We start from the raw sequence: 24,220 nt of genomic DNA on the forward strand, positions 1-24,220 counted from the left end.
TTTATGGGAGAGAGATATACTTGTAATTTAGGAGAGGGAAATACTTGTAATTTAGGAGAGGGAAATACTTTTCATTTAGGGGATGGATGTACTTTTTATGTAGGGGATGGATGCACTTTTCGTTTAGAGGATGGGTGTACTTTTCATTTAGGGGATAGATGTATGGATGTAATTTTAATTTATGGGAGAGAAATACGTTTCATATATGGGAGAGAAATACTTTTCATATATGGGAGAGAAATACTTTTCATTTATGGGAGAGAAATACTTTTCATTGATGGGAGAGAAATATTTTTCCCCTAAAAGTTCAATCGTATCTCACAGACTTCCCCATAATGAAAGTGTTAATTATCAATATGATATTGCTACATAGTAACATTGCGTAAATCATCGCCGACCCGATCGTACTAATTTATTATTCACGTAATTATTTGTGTATTGCTTAAAAAAAAAATTTACCATCCGTATTTACCCCGATCGGGATAATCATAAAGTAGTGCGACTTTGCCTAAGAGTGGCGTGTGTGAATGTGGAGTGTAGATTTTTTTAAAAGAAAAAACCACAGAAATACAATGAATTCACAGTTGGCGCGGCGGCACAGTTGGTTTATCTCTTGAAGAACGTAAAAGTAGCTATTATAGGCATGCAATTTGACATTGTCACAGTGCCCAGAAAAAGATCGACTGTTTCGGTAAAGAGTATCAAGTAAAGTATTCTTACCTTTTATGTTTATATCCTGGGTAAGTATACTTGTCGGTGTATCTGGGCGGAATTGGTAGATATCTCGCTTGTGGGTATCTCGGTCTTCCAAGATGTGTGTAGAGCAAGATGTGTTCGCCAGTTCGTCCAGATGAGTTCTGTTCATTTCTTAGTATATTGGAATATTCCATTCAGTCCTTGGTGGTCGTTGGGGGCGTTGGTCACATGTGGATGTACTTTTTACTTTTACTACATCCCCTAAATGTAAAGTACATCCATCCCCTACGACCTAACGGACAAAGGTAAGTGCAGGAAACTTTCAAATCCTTGGAAGGGCCCTGGGGTCATTACAAATAAGATTACCCCCTTTCTCTATAAGATAAAGTTAGGAAGGGAAATAATGTTACAAAATTCAAGGCTACCCTAGCCAAAACAGGTAAGATCTCCAATCCAAGCCAGGGTGTTGTGTATTGTTTATGTAGGAAGCCATATGATGGCTCCTTCATGGTACAATGTGATATTTGTTATGAATGGTACCATGGGCGCTGTGTAAAAATAACAGCCCAAGCTGCCCGTAAACTTGACAAGTATATCTGTCCAACCTGTCATTAACCGTTGCTGTATGTCTCCATCTTCTCTTGTCAGACCACTTACCAATGGCGTCATCTGACTCGTCCCCGTCTGCCAAGCGTGACTGGCTCCCTAGCCGCAGTGCTCAAAAACAGCGACAAGAAGAAGAGAGGAGGGAGTGGGCCAGTCACGTTTGGCGAGAAAACGAACAACGAATAAGGGAAGCAACCCAAAGGGGCGAACTTATGGCGCAGTCTGAACTGCGGAACCTTCTGGGGAACCCTGATCTGGCCGTCAACAGGACTGACTTGGCAAAGAAACTACTGGTGGGCCAATTCCACCTTTGAGGATGAACGGATGGAGCACTCTGGGCTGGGCACCTCGGTGCCTGCAGCCCCAGAGGCTCCAACCTGATTTGAACCTCCACGGGTGGTAAGGTTTGTCGAATCGGCTCACCAAGCCACACGTGAGGATTTCAAATCCAGGCTCTCTGCTGGCGTAACCTACCCAGAGGTACGCCCAACCCCTCTTAAGCACAGGCGGTCACTTCTGCTGTCTGAGAGGGGAGTGGAAAACACTCTACCCACTTGGAGAACTGGTCCACCATCACTAAGATGTGTTGGTTACCTTGGTCCGTCACTGGGAGGGACCAAGGAAGTCAAGGTGAACTCTCTCCATTGGGGCACCTGCATGAAATTTTGTGAGTGGGCACCTGTGATGTCGGGTAGGCTTTTTACTGAGATTGCATGCCGTGCATGAAGACACGAATCGTTCGACATCTTGGGTCATACCATACCAAAAGTACTTCTCTTGTACTTTGGCCTTGGTCCGGACAATTCCCTGATGTCCTGATGCCGGAATATCGTGTGATAGCTGCAGGACTTCGGTCTGCAAGGATTTTGGAATTACCAGAGTCCTGGGCATGTCTTGCTCAATTTGGTGCCAGAGTACCCCTCCCTCAAGGAAGAAGGTATCACGATTCACCCAGTAAAATTTGGCAGCGGGAGCCCCAATGAATAGTTCTGCAATACTCGGTTCGGTTTTATCGTGGAGCCAGGAGATCAGTGACTGCAAGTCCTGGTCCTTGGCTTGAGCTTGAGAGAGGTCTTTGTCAGTGTAGCCCAAGAAGGAGATGCCTTCATTTGCTCGGTGATATCGCGTCACCACTGCAACTTTGGGTGGGCCTTTTAGTTCTGACTCCTTGGTCAGTTTGCACAGCTCAATGCTTGGGTACCAGTCCTGCGTCTCACTGTCTCCATCGGGGTTCTGGTTCTGAATATTTTCTGGCTCCCATAACCAAGTAGGAGCCTCATTTGTATGTACTCCGGAAGATCTGTCCTCCTGCACCAGATTGATGATGGCTAGAGGGACTACATTATCTACTTCCTCAATGAATGTGGCCCAGTTGTTGTGAGCCTTTAGGCAGTAGTGACATCCCCCACAGGGGAGAGCTTCCGGTTTTATCTCTGGAGAGAAACTAGAGCAAACATCCTGCGTTTGCAACCGGGACAGGGCATTGGCATTTGCATGCATCTTTCCAGGTCGATGGCGGATAGTCATGTTGTACTGACTTAGCTCTTCTAACCACCTAGCGAGCTGCCCTTGAGGTTCTTTGAACCGTAGTAACCATAGTAGGCTACTATGGTCTGTTCTCACCTAAAGTAGTGTTTGAACTGTCTGGTGAACCTGACTACAGCCAACAGTTCTTTCCTGGTTGTGCAGTAACGCCGTTGTTCAGGGGTTAGGGAGTAACTACCATAGGCTATTACCTTCTCCTGGCCATCCTGAACTTGTTAGGGAGCGATCAGTTTTTACATTGACTTTTTGTTTGAACCATTTTCAATACTTGGGTGATTCTAGAATCAAACCATATTTCCATTTTGTAGTTATACTACATGTATTTTCTGCAAAATGCAAAATGGCTGGTGTGACCACTACAATAGGGAACACAATCTGAATGATGTTATGACTTGAGAGTGAGTATTCAGAATTTTACTGAAAGGAACATTTGAAGATCACATCAAGCACAAGCCAAGTTGCATGTCTTTGAACAGAAAATATAGAATTTCTATGTCAAGACAAAGTGTTGTTGGTTCTGTGGTGCTCGATTTATTCTCAAATCTTTTTCTCCATTGAGCTGGTTAAGGCAGTCTATGTGTGCGTAAGGGTGTTGTCACTTCTCACCTTCAAATCACAGCGACAATGCTCCTTATAAATAGAATGATTTGAAAAAACCCCAGTGGTGAATGTTTTCTCGCTCATTTGAAGTGACACATTGCCATTGACACATACTATTATGATGTAGAACAAGCAGGTTATACATCCAGTATTTTCTGTTTGAATGTGTACAACATGGCTTGGATGTGGTATAATGTGTGATATGACACATACTATTATGATGTAGAACAAGCAGGTTATACATCTAGTATTTTCTGTTTGAATGTGTACAACATGGCTTCAGATGTGGTACAATGTGTGATGTGTAAACATAACTAACTGGGTTGCCATACTGTTGATGGCTGCACAGTATTATGACCAATTACAGCTCTCTCTTTCACTTTAAGGGGTCAACAACCTCAATAGTTGATTTTCCGGTTCCAAGATGCATTGCGCGAGATGATGTCGCTTATGTTGTTACATTTAGTCATGTTTTGTCTATATTACGTTTGAAATAACATTTTCATCAGGAAATTATGGAAAGACATGTTGACCTCTGATTATGAGTGATTTTATAGAACAAAGACTAAACATCATCAATAACAGACAGTGATTTTACAGGTGAACCAAGGGTACGGTCAGGTGACAACTATCCCCCTGAGTAGCATGTACAACCCTCTCAGCGTGTACACAATACATGGTATTGTATGGAGAGACGTGCAATGCATCTTGGAACCGGCAACAGGTCTATTTCATACTGCACAAGCAGAAGGGGTAATAAAAATTATGAATATGAACAGTTCATACTATCTCTGCTTACAATCAATAAATTTATTGCAAAATGCTATTTCATTGACATTGAAATTACACTGAAGTTGAAATACACACACTGAAAAGTTAATGCAGTAGTGTACATAGGAAATCATCTTATCATAAAATACAATCTCTTAATTGAAAAAATTAATTTTACAATATTCAGTGTTCATATCTTTCTAAAAATGTAACATTTATTTGCCTATAAACATTCTTTGGCAAGGCTACTCACTTTCTATCAGAGTATCAGAATTTGTGAGAAAAGTCCTTGAATTAAGTCTAGAATTTAACTTACAAGTTTGTGGTTTCATGTTATTTCTCCCCCCCCCCCCCATAAAAGAGATTATAAACTCAATTTTAGCAGTGAAATGACATGAAATACAAAGTGAGCTGCCAATAGCATTATCATGACACAAACTGTTTAGTTAAAAAACCACAAAATATGCTAATCATATATATTATGCAAATGATATGTAAATATTTTGTTAAGGACATTTTAAATTATAATCAAGTGAAAGTATAAAAAAAATCAGTGTGCACCTGTTCAAGAGTTGAAAAATAAAGTTCCTAAAATTCATCACAACTTTTTAAAATTCCAATTAGCAATTTATTAAAACAAAACATTAGAAATTTCATTTTCTTTGAAACAGAATAATAAAATTACTTTGCATAATACGAAGGGTGTTGGCACATAGTAAATAAGTTGGATTTGATGTCACACCTCTTGAAACAATGACCACATGTCCAGTTGATGAGGACAGCTGCATGATCAAAGAGAAAAAGGCACTCACTCCAAACATTGTGTATTTATGAGAAGAGCGTCTTTGTCTGATGGACATAGATACCAAGATGAACCAGTGTGTTTTGGTAGTGTTTGGAAACATTGGTGACAGAAGGGGATTATATCGGGCAAAGTTTTTTCGTACAATGACCACAATCAACACAGATTTTAACCTAGTTACTGCCTTTAACAAAACATTGGTAGGGAACCCTTGGTAAAATGACTGGGGAACTCAGGTAGATTTTATCTACTTACCACCCATAACAAAAACACTGGTAGGGAACCCTGGTAAAATGACTGGGGAACTCAGGTAGATTTTACCTACTTGCCACCAATAACTAAAACACTGGTAGGGAACCCTGGTAAAATGACTGGGGAACTCAGGTAGATTTTGCCTACTTACTGCCCTTAACTAAAACACTGGTAGGGAACTTTGGTAAAAAGACTGCCCAGTGGGGAACTCATATAGATTCTATCCTGGTAAAATGACCTACGGAATACAGGTAGATTTTTACCTACCAGTACTTTTATATCCCTTTAAGAAAACCACTGGGAGAGAACTCTGGTATAATGACTGAGGAACTTGTTTAAATTTTACTTCAATGTAACCCATACCTAAAAGACTAATCAATTCAACAGCTGTATCAAAACAGTATGAAGGTGGGACCACCAAACAACATTACATTTCACATATACATGATGGCAGTGTGCCGTCCAAACAAATTTGATGCACCACCGATGCACGTAATTTCTAGTGATACACCGATATTTAGTGTTCCCCCATCTCTTACTATGTGGTGACTCACAAGAAATGCCAGTTTTTATCATTTTGACTCACAACAACAAAATTTGGCTATCATTAGAGGTCACACTGCTTGACGATGATATCATTTGTCTGACAGCGAGATATATGCCTTCAGACCATACACATCATTCCCATGTTCAATGTTCCTCAGCTTTTGTTGTTTCAGTTGATGGTTGATCATTTTTCCTATAAGCTTTTTCATATTTACACATAACACTGAAGATGTCACCACCAAGTCGGTTGGCCAACCATTTGTTCTTTAGTACTGCTAGTTTGAGTGATTCACAGGTAAACTTTGCATCAAAATTTGTGTGTACAGCTCGACCCATTCCTTCAAAAATCAGAAGATCAGCTCGCTTGCACCGTTCAGCTACAACTTGGTCAACCCGACTGTAAGAAAGAAATGATTTTGGTCAGAAATAGATTTTATTCAGTAATTTGGATACTAGAATGGTCATCACACCTACCTTTGATCAAGACATGGTGATGCACCACACCCCATACCACACTACACGATAACACAACACCAGAGGGCAGTGCTTATTAGAAAGGTCTATCAAACCTACCTTAGATCAAGACATGGTGATATACCAAAACATTGAAGGGCAGTGTTTATTACAAAAGTCTATAACACCCACCTTAGATCAAGACACGATGCACCAAAACACTAGAGGGCGATGTTTATTACAAAGGTCCACCTTAGATCAAGATGTGACGCACCAAAACACTAGAGGGCGATGTTTATTGCAAAGGTCTATAACACCCACCTTAGATCAAGACATGGTGATGCACCACCAGATTCTAGTAGCTGCAGTCTTCTTTCTTCCAAAGCTAGTGCGATATCGGAATCTAATTCAGCTACTCTGTTAGTTACTATCATCAACTCATTATGTGTGATGTCATTTAATGCTGGTTTGGAATTGGCAGATAATGTCACCTGTAGAGAAAATAAATATCAAATAACTAATTATAAATTATAATTACAAGATGCAAAAACATCTCGGTGTAATCACTTCCATCATGGATATAAGTATTTTTGCCAAGTTTTTGGAACCCTGGTAACAGGGAGGAAATTTGGTAAATGTTACATACTTTCCATTCCCTGTACATGTACCATAATTTTGGTGGAGAATTCTGGAAATATCCAGACAACTCAGGCAGGTTTGACTAACTTTGTGTCCTTAAAGAACACACGGTATTGAAGTAACATGATCTACTCATATTATCAAGGCTGCACTGCACTCATTTGAAAGTTACATTAGTAGATATGATATTGGCGGAGAATATTTATCACACAAGTTGTTGATTATATATATTTTGGCATATATAGTCATTGGTTCTATGCAAGCAATGTTAGCAAAATGATGTCATATGACGGTCGTGCATTCTCACATGTAGTTAGTCTGTAAGGTACGCCGTGACGGGGCGCCCTCAACCATCGGCCAACCCCTAACAGTGATAACGGCCGATGAGGGCGAAACGTCACGGCGTATCTTACAGTCTAACATGTAGTATCCCGGTATCCCTCCCATCTATGGAATACACTGCCATTGGAAATACGACAAAAATCATTAGTTAACACCTTCAATAAGAACTTACAGACATATCTATTCTCCAGAACATTCTAACCATACAGCACCTCTGAACTCAACATCATCGTGGAAACTGCCACTTTATAAATTCACTGATCGATTGATTGACTGACTGATTGATTGATTAGCAAAAACAACTATGATAAACAATTCTTTTGGAAAACTTGTAGCAATTAAAGGCAGTTTACACTGGGATGTTTATAACTAAATTCTAGAGAGGTCATACGATGCAGGCACTATTTATAAAACTGTTACACTTTTCCAAGCATTCCTGTGATTAGCCTTTTATACGCTCTTATTAATATTAGGATTAACAATTTAGGTATGAGAAAGAATGGTCTGGCACAGCTATGCAATTCTTATGGCTCCATTGGTAAGATGATATTAATGTGAAAACCTGGGATTGAATTATGGGCCTTTAAAATCTCATATTACGTGGTTGGTGTACTTACATGGGTTCCTCTCTTTAACAACTCCCTGACAAATGGAAATATGCCAAGTACAATATCAGCACCACTGTTATCTACAAAGATAATGGCCAAGTCATGGGGTGGACCCTGAAAACAATAATATATACACAGTATCAAGTATATTGCTGTTTACAAAAATAATTTGCAAGTTTCAACATGAAACATATATCAAAACAATCTCATTGGATAGCAAAGAAGAGGTCAGAGTTCAGCATGAATCTCATTGGATAGCAAAACAAAGGGTCAGAGTTCAGTATAAATCCAAAGAATTTCATTGGATATCAAAGCAAAGGGTCAGAGTTCAGTATAAATGAAAGGGAAGGTCAGACGTCAGTATAAATCCAATGAATCTCATTGGATTGCAAAGCAAAGGTCATATTTCATTCAAGCCAGAATCAGGAGTTATTACCTTCAACCTTTCAATCCATGCATCGATATCATCTATAAGCCAGGGTCTTTTTTGCAGTTTTTCCTTGGCATCACTAAAACCAAAATCTTCATCACTGTCCATTAATCTGAATTACAGAGAGACAGAGATGATTATAACAACTAGTTACATACATGCACTCATGTCTGTGTTTAAAACTTTGTTTTAGGTAAAATTGGTATTTGCATATTCTTTCAGAGAACAACTTTCATAACATCATCCAAGTGATGTCTACTAGATGTTTCATATTTTTAGACACTGTAAGTTGACTAGAGTTGACACTGGTGGTCTTAATCTGACTTTAATAAAAGACAAAAATTAACAGGTTAAGTTGGTCCAGAGTTGGGCTTGGGCAAGACCTCGGGCTTTCTGCTGTTTTTCTGTGATCGAGGGTGGAACACTTGGGTTGTCACCCTCACTAGCGACCTTTGATTGCCTTCACAATGAGCAGAATAGCTGATGGTCTAGTAGTAAGAATAGGCATGGTTAGTCCTGGTGCAAAAGGAGTATAAATCCAGACTAAGTTTTAAGTCAGGTTACATTACGTGTGTAAATGCATTTAGGCAATCTGGTCTGGCCCTCCCAGTCAATGATGAAAGTTTTAGCGACTGCCCATACATGACAGGTCGTGATTTAAGTTGGGTGTAAGTTGGGTAGCACATTTGACAAAGTAAATCTGAACATGAACCATAAGAATAAAGTCAGCCTAGAGTCGACTCTGGTTTCTGTAATGTGAAGAACATAGTAAATATATCTCTAAGTTGACAAGACTTACTTGGTAACTTCCTTGGCACCCCAATCAAACACATTACCAGCCAGAATACCTTCTATTAGGGCAAACTGTCGTCCATACCAATTCATAGCAGACAATTGCTCTAAACGTTTGGGTAACAGTTTCAATGATCTCTCATTCTCCAACTGTTTCAACTGAAGGAAGAAATAATAATTGATTATTTTGACATCCTTTCTAATTTGACTATAATTGGGTGTAACATGTTATTAGTTTGATGAAAATTATAGAAAACAGTACTTTTAAATCTAGAAAACCAATCTGGCAAAAATATCTAAATAAATTGTTCTTGGGGAACATAAAATATGTATGATATGCAGTGTTTTGGTGAACCTTTGATTTTTAAGTTCTAATAAGCGAATGAAAGTGCAGTAGAAAACACTACAAACATGAATGCAAAAACCCTCAAGTAATCTACAGAGGCATTCATGTATCATAGAGTTCTGTTATAGTAATACATAATATACCAGAGATTACTTGCACTAATGTGTACGCATACTAGTGGTATTAGAACTGCAGGGCAATGCTGAAAAACGTTATTGCATACCTGCAAGTAAGTGATAAGTAAGTGATATGCAAATGAGGACATGATTTTTCCTTGCACATGAAATTGCATGATCGCACAGTGTGATTTTTATGGAATTTGCGCTTTTCAATAAACAGAATCTCATCTTGTGTGAGTGCCAGTGTGGATACTAAAGCCTGGTGCACACTAGAGCAGTCAGCTTTATAGCAAAATTTCACTTGTGGCCATTTGCTCACGCCAATTCCTCCACAGGGGAATTGGTGTGAGGAAATTGCCACAAGTGAAATTTTGCTCAGCTGACTGCTCTAGTGTGCACCTGGCTTTAGGGATATTTGCACTCATGCTTGCAGTGTTTTTTGCTGCACTTTCACTCACTATGCTTGTGAAAGTATGACCACAGAGAACACTGCAAGCACTCGTACAGATACTGTAAGTTTGCCACACTTGCACTCACACTTCCTGGGGTTCTGTTATATTATTGAGTAGGTTGACTTACATGTGAGTAAGGATCTGCAAAACCCATTTCATTCAGACAGTGTTCTCTTGTATCTAATAAACTACGTACTGTTAGAGATCCATATGCACTGTAATACAAAACATTACAAATTATGAATAATTTTGTTAAAGGATATCAACAGAAGTGGTACAGTATCAATACATAGTTACCTTGTATAACAAACAATCAACTACATGAATTGGTAAATAACATAAGGAAAAGTCCAGTCAGACTTATTTCTGCCTTTAATACGCTAGTATTCTTGGTACCTGCAATAGCTTTTTACCTTACACTAGAGGGTTAAAATAGAACAAGAAGGTTGACTTATTCTCATGAGTGCCTACAATTATGCATGTGTAGTACATGGAGCAAAAGTCAGTGTGTTGACCAAGAGAATCAAATGATCATTATGTTTATGATGTGCCTTGGCAAAATTCTATTTCGGTTACCGAGAATCGATTACTGCTATCAACTTGAATATGAATTTTGATAGGTGACAAAATAGCACCCCGGTAACTTACTCAACTTTAAAAAAGCCCTACTTCACTTGATATGTGTTCAGCCATTTTCTGGATTTCCTGCAAGGGTTTATGGGAAAACTTGACTCATGTTCAGCTATTTTGGGGATTTCCTGCAAGGGTTTATGGGAAAAACTGACGGGTCAGTCATTTTGGGGATTTCCTGCAAGGGTGTATGGGAAACTTCTAGTGATGACATCATATTTACCACAGTCACTTTGTCTTGAAACCCTTTGTACTAGTAAATTTTGCGGCATTTGTCGAGAAAGCGTCTCAGATAAATCTGACAGGACTTTTCCCTTGATGATCTTGAAAATCAACAAACACAAAGAATTCCTTTGTGGACGGGGGGAAAAATCAGCAAATACTCGGTTCATTATGAGTTTACCGAAATTACAGTAATTCATTGATTACTTACAAGGGTTGGTCTCTGAGGTCGTGCAATCTTTTCTTGTACTTCTCTTTAAATTCTTGTGCTCTCTCTATGGCATCTTCTGACTGTGGTTGACTTCTTGTAGCACAGTCGGCTACCTGTGATCAAATGATAAACAAGCCATTGAGAATGACATAGTCCCCGCTATGATTGGGTTTTAAGGAATTAGCACTACTCTGATCACGCAACAACACTTGTGAACCTAAATCAAACAGACTTAGATATGTTGTGTCTGCTTGTCGGACATGGAACATGCCTACAACAATAAAGGATTGGTCGGGTATGGGGGATCATATCAATATGAAAATGGATATGCAAATGTATGTCATAGAACACTGTCCTAATACCAACTCTGAATGAGATCTGTTCAAGCATGTCTGAGTTGGCTTTGGACATGGAAAATTCACAAACAAAATGGCTGCCAGGCAGCCATATTGGATCGTATCATGACAAAAATGGATATGCACATGTATGTCATAGAACACTGTCCTAATACCAACTTCGAATGAGATCTGTTCAAGCATGTCTGAGTTATGGCTTTGGACATGGAAAATTTGCAAACAAAATGGCTGCCAGGCAGCCATATTGGATCGTATCACAATGAAAATGGATATGCACATGTATGTCATAGAACACTGTCCTAATACTAACTTTGAATGAGATCTGTTCAAGCATGTCTAAGTTATGGCTTTGGACATGAAAATTCACAAACAAAATGGCTGCCAGGTGGCCATATTGGATCGTATCATGACAACAATGAATATGCACATATATGCCATAGAACACTGTCCTAATACCAACTCTGAATGAGATCTGTGTGAGCATGTCTGAGTTATGGCTTTAGACAGGGAAAATTCGCAAACAAAATGGCTGCTAGGCGGCCATATTGGATCGTACCATAAAACAAATTGACGTGCATATGTATGCCATAGCATGTTGCCCCTGTACCAAGTTTGAAAAAAATCGGTACAGGCATCTCCAAGAAACGGCTGCGGACGGACGGACGGACGGACGGACGGACAGACGGAACCCAATCCATAAGTCCCCGTTCCGGACTTCGTCCGCGGGGACTAATTATCAATATTATGAAATACTCCAAGACCAAGGACACAGATGACAGTGAGATGGACAATATGATTCAGACAATGTGAACTTTTTGTTTTAAGTTCTCTTTTTTTTAAATGTTTCTTTTTCACTTTTTTTTTCTCTTTGGAAATTGCTCCTATCGATTTTCTTTTATGCAGACATATATATACACAATCACACAATTCTACAGAAATGTAATAGAGTAATACAAGCTGGCAAATCTAGCTTATCAGAAGAGGTCTACTGTACACTTAGGCAAGGCATTAGAGGAAACAAAGAAAGTTAGGAGCCAAGTATATACAACCTCAGTATTGTTTGGCAAAGATAAATAATAAAGCTAAAATAAGGCATAGTCAAGATATTATTTCCTGATTTATTGCCTGTTGTATGGTAAACATGTAGGTCAATAATAATTACGTTAATCTTGATTTCTCCCGAGAAGTCCAGTGAGGGCTGTCTTTCATCGGTGCTGTGTAGTTAGTGCAGGGGTAATCCAGAGTGCCTGAGAAATTGGAAACCTGCTTTGTTTGGTAGAGTCAAACTGTACAACACTCCTCTTATTTGCAGTGTGGTGAATTTAGTCAAAACCCAGACTAGCTGTAGTGATAAGAGCCATGTGACTTAACCACTCGGCCACCAACAACCTGGGCAAAGTCAATGTTGGCTGAACGTTGGAAAATTTGTGATGAGACAAACTTACCCTATCCAGTGCTTCTTCAAAACAATCTAACCAATACTGCCTAGCTTCTATATCTTTGGTTAGATCTACCACGTCAGGGTGATAGAGGGATGGACATACCAAAGCTGGTAGGGGTACTAACATACGGTCTAACTTGTCCAACTCCAACATATCAAACTGTAATGAAACAAGTACAAATGTTCGTCTTAAACAAAAGAATGATTTTATATATCATCTGTATAGTTCCACTCATAAGATACGATAAAACTAATGTTAGAATTTCAAATTAAAACCCTGGCCTTTAAGAAAGATTTTTTTTTTTTTTTTTTTTTTTTTTTTTACAAATAATGAAATTGGCTGATCCAACTCCGCTGGTGATTACAATATCTATACTCACTGTACTACTCCTTCCCCTTGACAGAAAGCTAATAACTGGTGGAGGACTATTCAAACCAGAACTGCCAGCATAATTTTCACCCCATTGGTACTTGAAGGTGTCTGAAAAATTACACAAAGATACAATATCAGCAAATTGTGATGAAGTAATTTGTACATAAATATTGTCTTGTCACTAGGAATATGAAGTATGCTTTGGTACTCTAACAGATTCCTTTTTTCATCAACCATAATTATGATAGTGGGGACAATTATTTGTTATAAGGGCTTGATATTTTGTTTACGTATGATAATTTCTTACTAGATTTATGGAATGTATATTATTACAACCATGTGTTTGTTAGCCTACATGTACACAATTATGTTCTACTACAGTGCAAGTACCAATAGCATGCACACTTATATTAATACATAGACCCTCCATGTGGATGGTCTATGTAAAAAGTAATGTGAGGTGCCTGAGAACGTGTTACTACTGAACCTCAATTCATCTAAAAATCTAAGTTATTCTATGATCAATACTAGCTGATGTCTATTACCAGGAGGGCTCTTATATAGTAACTATTTCCTGAGATGGAAAGCCAAGGAATAGTTTCTACGTAACAGCATGAGGGGTAATATGATGTCTACTAGTGCCTGAATAAGGCAAGGCAATAAGTGTTTTATAACAAATCACATTCACTGGCACATATTCTTACCATCGTCAAAGCAAATTCTCAATTAGACTTCCATGCTATATGAATATTGCCCTTTGGAAAATAGAATGTGAATAGTGCCCCCTATATGCAAATATGTCCATACCATGTGGTATGCTCTAAGCCAATCACTGAGGGTTATATGAATATGATGTGTTATAATCAATGATAAACTATACATACTGTCTTCTTCAGCTCCTTTGAGAAAAGCACCAATGGCACCAAGATAACCTTCATGTCGTAAATACAGACCTTGAACTTCACCCTAGGGTTGAATTTCAAAGAGAAAGTCATGTAAGGTGACGTTTGTAATCTGTAATGGTCAAACATTTTTGAAAATTTTAACTTCACTTGGCGGTTAGGCTTCAAACAGAAAGTTATGCAAGGTGATGTTTGTAATCTGTTATGGTCAAACATTTTTAAAGATTTTGAACTTCTCCTGATGTGTAGATTTCTTGTGGAAAAAAGTACTATTAAAGGACCGTGAGGGCGCATTGTAATGTGAGGTGCCTGAGAATGTGTCACTATTGAACCTCAATTCACTTGATCTAAAAATCATTTGATTACATCACCATGAAGGCTAAACAAGCTTGGATATTAACAAGCATAAAATTAACACTTCATGAAAACATTGTAATATCTATTAGTTTAATTTGAATGCCATTCTTTTAATAATACAAGCTTTACAACTATAAATCATTAATTACATACATTAATTATTCAGATACTTTGAAAGTAATAAATTGATTTAATAATTGGTGTATGTTGTAAAATAATTAGTTCAATCCCTTGGTGGAAATGACATCGTTTAACTAATTATTTTCAGTCTTTTACAAAACCTTTCTAAGATACATACATACGTACATGCAAGCATGCATGCACGCATGCACACATACATACATATATACACACAGATAGATAGATATAGATATATACATACATACATACATACACACACATAACACACACACACACATACATACGTACGTACATAGATACATACATACATGTACATAAGTACGTACGTACGTACGTACGTACATATGTACATTACATACATACAATTTAGGTTTGCGCATAAAACCGTGAAGAAAATTTCTCAAATGGTAGAGAACACATTACCACACTCAGAGCACAAATTATGAAAAGAATAATAATGACTGTGAAATAAAACTTGGTTTTAATACTAGACTGACCTTTGACCAATAGTTGATGGCAAAGGTGATAGTATTCATGGTAACCTGTTGACCACGGATAAAATAACCACCAAAATACACTTTCTTCATACGATGTAAATTTGCATACAGACAGGCTATCTGACCAATACCATTACTTATCATATGCAATAGGCTCTTGGCAATGTCTTCTTGTGAATATCCTGCTAAAAGTGTATCAAAACATTTCAAACAACATGAGGCCAACAAAAATAAATAAATAAAAAGAATTGTTTCTGGTCAGGACATTCTCTCTACAGTGGTGTGACGACGGGAATTTCTTTATCTATTTATGTTTTTATTCTCAACAAACCTGTCACTCAAGCTACTCTTTATGACAGTTATATTTCTTTTTATTTATTTATAATAGTTTCTAGCAAGTGTGTATGTTATTGTTAGGCAGATGTCATTTTCTTGTTCATGATTGGCTCTGCAGTTGTCTTCACTGAAGTAGGGAGGGTTATTTTTGTGTTCCCCCAGATCTGCAGACTGCATGGGCTGGACATACACACACGAAAAAAGACCGATGTGAGGGTATTTAAGTGATGCACATGCTGACCACAAATGATTTTTTTTTTTTTTTTTTGGGGGGGGGGGGGGAACGACGACCTAATGAATGTCCTGGTGCCATTGTTAACTAGCTCTTTATTGTCCTATGCATTATGGACCTAGCATTTACAATAGATGGGAAATTTTTTCTGAGGCTCTACTTTTGGCATATTAATGTAAAAAGCAAGATACAGATTAACTAAATCGGCCAAAATTGAAAATTGTTTCAAACCACACAATCAATTTCAAATCGGTATGTAATAGTATGTAGTGCTATGAATATAAAGCCAGTATGTAGAAAGTAAAAAAATAGTTCTTTTGCCAACACTTTACTTTATTTTAACACTATGCATTTACTATTATAGAAAAAATTCACCCATTTGTCACTTTTGAAAGAATATTTGTAGTCAGGGGTACAAAACAACCATTAAAAGTAAAATCGATTTTGTAGGATGAGAACTAAAATGGCTCAACACCCCCCCCCCCCCCCCCCCCCCCCCAATGGCTGTCAGTTGTTGAAATATCGGATATTTTATTACAGGTTGGTTGAAATTAAATTTTTGTTGAGTACTCTGCACAGCAAAGCTTGCAAACAGTCACTTTTCAACAAACTGAATATTCAAATAATCCTCAGGTACATTCAAGGCATTAAGAACATATATATTGGTATTATGCAAATGAGCTGATTTGCATATTGAAGTTGAAGCATTTACACCTTCACCATAACCTGCTAATATTACAGCTGCCCCGATAAAAGTACCTGATATTAAAAAGCAACCATGCATAATGAAAGCAAATGACACCAAAATATCTCCCTTATGACTTTCAACAATCTCACTTTCAAATTCAAACTTGTCTTCATCTTACTCTTTGAAATTATTGGAGGAAACAAGTTATCCTAATGTACTATGCATACCACAGACAACAATCTGCATATTGATCTGCTAATTTGCATATCTACCCAGCTATAGCCTATGCTACACATAAGTATAAGATTGAACTTATAACTTTTACCTTCCCTGATGATTTTCTAACAACTACCAGTAACTCATACCCAAGATACACCAGCATGCTCTATATGTCACCATGTATCCCTTGATTACTACATAATTGATCTGATTTGCATACACATCTGCCAAACGACCTTTGACACAAGTTTCTACTGACCTCCTTCACCTTGCTGTAACAAGTTTCTGGCTGTTCCATCAAAACTACTGACGAAAAGATCCCATGCAATATGTACATGATCTACATGCAAATCTACCAAGCGACCTCTGACACTAGTATTTGTACTGACCTCCTTCACCTTGTTCTAAGGAGTTTCTGGCTGTTCCATCAAAACTACTAACTAAAAGATGCTACTCCAATATATGTAAATGATCTGATTTGCATGCAAGTCTGCCAAATGACCTTTGACACTACAGTTTGTACCATTGCAATATGTAAATGATCTGATTTGCGAACAAGTCTACCAAGCGACCTCTGACACTAGAGTTTGTACTGACCTCCTTCACCTTGTTCTAATGAGTTTCTGACTGTTTTACCAAAACTACTGGCTAAAAGATCCCCAGGTAATCCTAGCGCACTATACGCACCACCATAGATGTCTTTGACCAGCATATCAACATTGCGATGATCTCCTTTCGTGGCCAATTTCAGTAAGTCATCAAAACCCTGCAAGTAAGTAAACAAGAAAATAAAATGAAGTGGAAATTTGCATATGACAGTATTTGGCCACCCATCAACTCCTTTTATTGAACACATAAACTTTTCTTACAGGAAGTGATATAAATTAAAGTTATCTATTTTTTTTATCTTATCTTTGGTACATGTGTAAGTGGTTCTCACTGCATTACATAAATGGACACTTTTACAATGTTAATTGGTATATTGACCTGAATACTTATTTTTACTTCAAAATCCTGTGATTTTTCTACTGCTTCAGGACCTCAGTAAGAGAGAATTAATTTTACAGTTTTCAAACTGTTTCTTAATGATCTTGGTACTAATTCTTAAAAGTGTATGGAGAAACCTAGGTGTCTATACTCTAAGCTCACTACCCTCTACAAAAACATTGAATAATGACTGCTTCTCATCACAACACTTCCGGCTTAAAATGAACATCTTTGTCATCCATAGACTTTTTTTTCAGCAATGAAATTTGAGCAATAAAACTCAGTGTTTTATATGTTGAAAACTAGTGAATTTGAGGTTTTTGTTGTCAACTTACCGTAGCATTTGTTAGTAGTGATCCTAGTCCCCAGAATGTACCACCTCCCATAGCTGTACCACCTATCCTCTCAAATTTGTCATCACTCTCAACCTGTGGTAGAATGTACAGAATTAAAAGTTACATTGGTGAAAGTCATGCTGTGACGGGGCGCCCTCGGGCATCGGCCAACTGCAAGGCAAATGAGGGCAGAGAGATAAGATGTATCTTACAGTGCACATGCAGTGTATGTTGTATTACGTATATGTTTTTATTCATCTCAAACTTGTCCTCACTTTCAACCTGTATACCTTCTACATGTATAAGAATATTATGTAAAGAATTAAATGTTGCACTGTTGTAAACGACCTGGTGCAATATAACAAATTCATGAATTGATTACATTGGCCCTTGACCTGATATTACATATACACACACACATACTGACCTTTGACCTGATATTACATATGCATACTAAACCGCCTGTCCCAATATCACGTTATCATATAGTCTAGTTCCTATATGATACGTCACGATTACTATCTCCACTCACATATAGGGAAAGTTGAAATCTGTGCTACCTCTGACTGCGTTCATATAAACATGATGACGTACGTTATCGCGTCCCCAAGTGATTTAGTTTCAGACTGGAAAGATGGAGTTCAGTTAATGAGCAATTGTATAAAGGAACTAACCAATTGCAACAGCCAGTCAATTTGTGATAGATTACTACTGGCATGCGTCGTTTACCCTTCACCCAGTCAGGGCAGCACAGATTTCTGTGCTAGAATAATGACTTTCCCTATACGTGAGTGGATATGATCATAGTAATCATAACGCATTGTATAGAAACTTGACTGGTTATTATACTTCGCAATACATGTAACATAGCAGAGCTCTGTAATATAGCAACAAAGTCCAAACTTACCTTGACTATGCTGACCCCTGAGCCAATATTGACTAAAAGATATGGGAAAATATTTGGTTCTGCTGTTTGAAATTGGTATTGTGGGTTGGCATGACGAATGTATCCATACGCTTCATCTGGGATATTCTTGAGTAGAAAATTGCAACCTTTGATCAAACAATCCATTTCATCTTCCTTGTCAACGCTGAAAATAAACAGATCCAAATGAATTGCTGGGAAAAACAAGAGACTGCATGTGTGGAAGTTAAAGAGGTGGGGGGGGGGGGGAGGAGGTAGTCTGGATGCCAATGGGGTCTCTAAACAAACCACTGTGAGTGGAGGTGTAAATCGTAATGATACCAAATAGGGATATGTGTAGGGAAGGGGTGGGGGTGTGATATTAGTGGAGAGATGTTGACAACATCTACAGACCAATCTTTACATCAAAGACTAACTTATATGAATTTTCAATGGGGCACATTTGATGATTTAATACATTTTAAAATCAAGGAAATTCATTGCACATATTGGATTCTAATATTCTAAACTTCATCCAACACATCCTTTCATAAGAAACAGTCTAGATTCCTGCAAACAGTAAAGTTTAGGGTCATCCCATCATTAATTGCAACAGAATTGACTTTATTAGTATTACCAAACTTTAACAGCTAAGAAATATTCACAGAATGATATATCAAAACGTCTTCCCAAATTGAACAATGCCTAATTTGCATAAATCTAACTGTAATATCTTAAATTCTGAAATATGATTCCAAAATATGATACACCTAAAATGCACATGGTGGATTATTTTTTTTTTTTTTTTAATATTTTTTTTTCAGACTTATAATAATGTTTATTCACCAATATAATAATAATAATAATAATTAATCCTAAAAAAGATACACATACAGAATAAATGACAAAAGGGATCAAGAAATAGCAAAGCTAGTCAAGCTTGTATCCCCTTAGTGACTAACAAGCACACTCGTACTTGTAGGTGTATATATACGATGTTCAAGATTGCCATAGGATTCTAGGGCTGATTTTTTCATTGCATCATGACTTGTGTGTGAATGCATCTCAGGAGTTTATCTTTGGACTTTAGCCTCTCAAACAATGTCTGTAATCACTTACATATATGACTGGTTATGATGACAATATTGTTTTTCTTTTATCTAAATGTTTGACACCTGTTTGCTTTCTCTGATGCAAAGTTTACTTGCTGCACTTTTCTCACCTATCAAAGTTGGCCCAATTCTGATCTGAGTATATTATAGGGGCTTCAGACTACTGAAGGATGACTGAAATAGTGTAATAACATTGGTTCCACAAGACTACATGTAGCCTTCAGTTAGGATGACTGAAATAGTGTAGTAGTGTTAGTCCTTCAATACTACAGGTAGGCTATTAGTTAGGATAACTGAAATAGTGTAGTAGTGTTAGTCCTTCAAGTCTACAGGTAGGCTACAGTTAGGATAGCTGAAATAGTGTAGTAGTGTTAGTCCTTCAAGTCTACAGGTAGGCTACAGTTAGGATAGCTGAAATAGTGCAGTCGTGTTAGTCTTTCAAGTCTACAGGTAGGCTACAATTAGGATAGCAGAAATAGTGTAGTAGCATTAGTCCTTCAAGTCTACAGGTAGGCTACAGTTAGGGTAGCAGAAATAGTGTAGTAGTGTTAGTCCTTCAAGTCTACAGGTAGGCTACAGTTAGGATAGCATAAATAGTGTAGTAGTGTTAGTCCTTCAAGTCTACATGAAGGCTACAATTAGTTCTCAACTCCCTGGGGAGCATACAATCCATTGCAGTCTTTATAAGTGCATAGGATTAAAGCATTACATTGTAACCTCTATTCTACCAGGTCCTCAATTATACAGCTGGGTTGAATGAGACCCAATATTGGTTCAAATCTTGCCCAACGACTTTAGCCATTCAGAAAGAAATGGCAGCGACTTGCCGGGGGCTCAAACCTGTGACCTCCAGATTCCAAGCTGACCACCCTAAGCATTCATCCATCATGACTCAATTTGTCCTTCAAGACTACAAGTAATCTACAGTTCATACCAATCTGATTAATCTTTGATGAAGGAATAAGGATTGTTTCTTTTATTTACCTCAAAATTTGTTGCTCCAAGAGTGATCACTTTTGGAACAACAAACACCACGACAAGTCCCTGGGCTATACATAATTAAGAAGGAACATTGGCCCTCCGTCAGGTACTTACTCAAGTCCAAGTTTATCCTTGATCAGGTCCATATATTTGTGAGCTCCACCTCCCGTGGCCTTGATAACTTTACCACTAATTTGATCTTTACTTTCAATCAAGTTCTGTTTGACAAAGTCAAGACATTGTTCAATGTATACTGTTTCAAATTTCACAAATTGTAATCTCTCCCTCGTTTCTTCCTCTTCTGTGACTTCATACAAAGGGGAATCATTTTCTCGTTGGTCCCTTTCAGCAAAATGAGCAATCTTCCTTGTTACTGTTGTGTAGTAGGCTAACTTGGCAAGGGATCCACCTGTGTATACAGGAAAAACATGAAAATTTGATCTAATACTATCGGTTGTTTTTGTTATTTTTCTTTTTTTGGAAAAGGGGGGGGGGGGGGGGGGGGCGCTTGCATTATCTGGATGCCAACATGGTTTCTAACTAAACCACGTCTGGTCAATGTCCCTCAATCAACACAAAAAGTTGTTCATTCAATCAGTGAACCCCAACTGCTATAGTGATGTAAATAGTGTATAAGTAGCATCCTAAGCTGACAAATATACCATATTTGGACATTACATAACTGCCCCAATAAACACTAACTTTATGAGGGGCAGTGTTATAGGTTAGAATTTTGTGATTGATTAACAAAGACATGATGTTAATGACTGTGTGGGTGGCTGTGGATGAATTTTAAATTGCATCTCATGTATCTTAGGACTTCTAGAGTAACGACCTTGACTATACTGTGAGTGGAGGTGTAAATGGTAATGATACTGTATAGGAACAGTCACTAGACTACAATTCTGGTTGAGGGATAAGTGCTGTGATTGGAGGCATGCTGTCACCCAAGGCCAAAGAACAGTTTGTGTTGTGTACCAAAGTAAAGTAATAAATATCTGGTAAATGTCTACTTGTAAAATAAAAACAAATTTACACAAGGTACATATGTGTTTATACAATCAAAAGTGGGGCCACAAAATTGAAAAAAAAAAGTAAATGCAAATATTACATGACAAATTCATAAATTATTCAGCATGTGTACACTGATCTGTATGCTTAAAAATGAATTATAATCTATCAAAATGAAATATATTTCATGGATTTTTTTTTTATTCATAGAAAATGAAATGGTAAAATACTGAACTACATTGTACTTTGCAGGTAAGCTAACATACCACAGATATCTATAATTGAATTTCACAGTGAATGCCACTCATGTCAATAGTAAGAATCAGTGATTTGGTTTATAATTTTAAAAAAATCAAAATAATAAATTTTTTGTCTACTTTCATTGGTGTGTATTCAACATTCAAGAAAAGGGCTCTGCATCATAGCTAAAATATCATATATATCGTCTGCATGCCTGCAATACAGCTGAGACTGCAAAGAGAAATACTGAACAGTCTGTTGCAGACTACACAACTAAAGTTAAAATAATTTGGTCCAAGCTTGAGCAAAATTTGAAATTTTTAGATAATTTTTGGAAAATTTCGTCATGCTTTAAATCTATGGTGCTGTAAATCTAGAATTCATCGAATTTGGCATGGATTCCTAGGCTTAAAAGTTGATTCGATCTTTGAACAGTACAAGTTTCAACTAATCGGCACCTCGTCTACCATGTCTACAGTCTGTAGTCTCTGGATATGGTGGGAGGAGGCCGCAGATTCACTGACATTGGTCTACTTACCTATGTCGATGGCAAAACGTTTCGCATTCTGTAGATTTCTGAAAATCTGGTCTGGTGGCAGCTCGATGCTCCGTGCATAGCTCGTGTCCGCCCCAGCCATGTTGCATCGTCAACTAATGTGGCTATCACTCGTGTTCTGTTCTGTGTCACTGGCCTGTTATCACATACAGCAAACACTTCACTAATCAGCTGTTCTGAAAAGTATTGCTTCATGAATAGACACACATTCGAAATGCGCGACCGAGTGATCACAATTTTGTTTTTAGCTTTAAAACAATATTTTGCGTTGGATATATTTTATGTTAGTATATTGATTCATAAATCGCGATAAAATGTGAACGTGTTGGTTAAATAAATTTATAAAATATATTTGTTTTCTTACGTCGAAGAGGAAACCCTTCCGTGATGTCATTGTCCCAGGTCTGTCCTGTCATGGATGTATTAGTACTAATACATCCATGGTCCTGTGTACTGCATCCATGGAGCTAGCGAATGATTTACAGACATTAACGTATATCACATGGCAAAAACTACGATGATACACATTTCAAAGAATTAAAACACATGCAACAATGAAAATCTTTGTTACCAAATCGAATCGCTCGTCCAAGAAAATGTTAGCTATTTAGCTGTTGTCTAATTAACTAAAAGCTAGGGAGTCTATAGCTATTCAAGTGGCTCTGAACGAACAACAATCATCATTGAAAGGGAAAGGGAAATTACTTCTATTCATCGGAGCGTCTCACTGTTGCTTCCGCCTCATGTGGTAGTAAATCGCAAGGATATATTCAAACAAAGTTACGCAACGCATGTAGACTTTCTTTATTGTCATCCCGACATACTTTACAGGCGATGCAAATTCGTGGAGCAAGAAATAACAGTAGTACGGAATCTGACCATTGAACTCGATCGGTAACGTTACCCTTTCCAGACCATTGGTTATAGAAAGGTCGCGGTGAAGTACATGAATTTGCCCTACAATGGATCCGAAATTTGCAGAGAAAGCGACTCTGACTTCATTGCTTTTAGCTTTCTTTGTGTTTTGTCTTTGCTTCCAAAAAGGTAGGTTTTTGATATTGAATCAATATGGCTCTACTAGTACTACACATTTTTTTCTGTTAAAGTCGGCTGCACATGGTAATATTTTTGCATCACAAGGACATGTTTAGAATGATAATAATGAGCCATGTATCGTGACCGTCACACACTTTTCAATAAACAGTTCAATTATCTTTGTTATTTGACACTAATATATATGTAAACATGATTATTTGACGACAAATAACTTGTAAATTTACAGTAGTAGTACTAGAGGTTAGTATAGCCAGTAGGGCAGTGTGGTTTACACGCCATAAGTTCGACATAACCCCGGTCAACCTTCATGCAAACGTCCCATACAAATAAATTGGTTAATATCATGAAGCCATGGCAGTCCATCATGTAGCCAACTGCGCGAATAATTAAACCTTCAGTGAGATAATCAAACCATAGACTATTTCCTATAACGT

General features: G+C 37.7%; 1 protein-coding gene across 1 annotated transcript; it reads right to left on the reverse strand.

Annotated features, from left to right (window-relative positions):
• Positions 1-4,779: 4,779 nt before the first annotated feature.
• Positions 4,780-23,122, reverse strand: LOC144442286 (4'-phosphopantetheine phosphatase-like). Its single transcript, XM_078131592.1, has 17 exons — positions 23,095-23,122; positions 22,713-22,901; positions 21,038-21,332; positions 18,834-19,017; positions 17,927-18,019; positions 17,202-17,370; positions 15,130-15,314; positions 14,117-14,198; positions 13,240-13,340; positions 12,864-13,019; positions 11,063-11,175; positions 10,127-10,214; positions 9,090-9,241; positions 8,297-8,402; positions 7,870-7,974; positions 6,593-6,762; positions 4,780-6,215 (listed from the first exon to the last, which is right to left on the reverse strand). Exons 2-17 carry the CDS (start codon positions 22,810-22,812, stop codon positions 5,963-5,965), a joined length of 2,352 nt encoding a protein of 783 aa, XP_077987718.1. The 5' UTR covers positions 22,813-22,901; positions 23,095-23,122; the 3' UTR covers positions 4,780-5,962.
• Between the last annotated feature and the right edge of the window lie 1,098 nt (positions 23,123-24,220).

The sequence above is a fragment of the Glandiceps talaboti genome, chromosome 11, assembly GCF_964340395.1.
Source record: "Glandiceps talaboti chromosome 11, keGlaTala1.1, whole genome shotgun sequence".
Lineage (NCBI taxonomy): Eukaryota > Metazoa > Hemichordata > Enteropneusta > Spengelidae > Glandiceps > Glandiceps talaboti.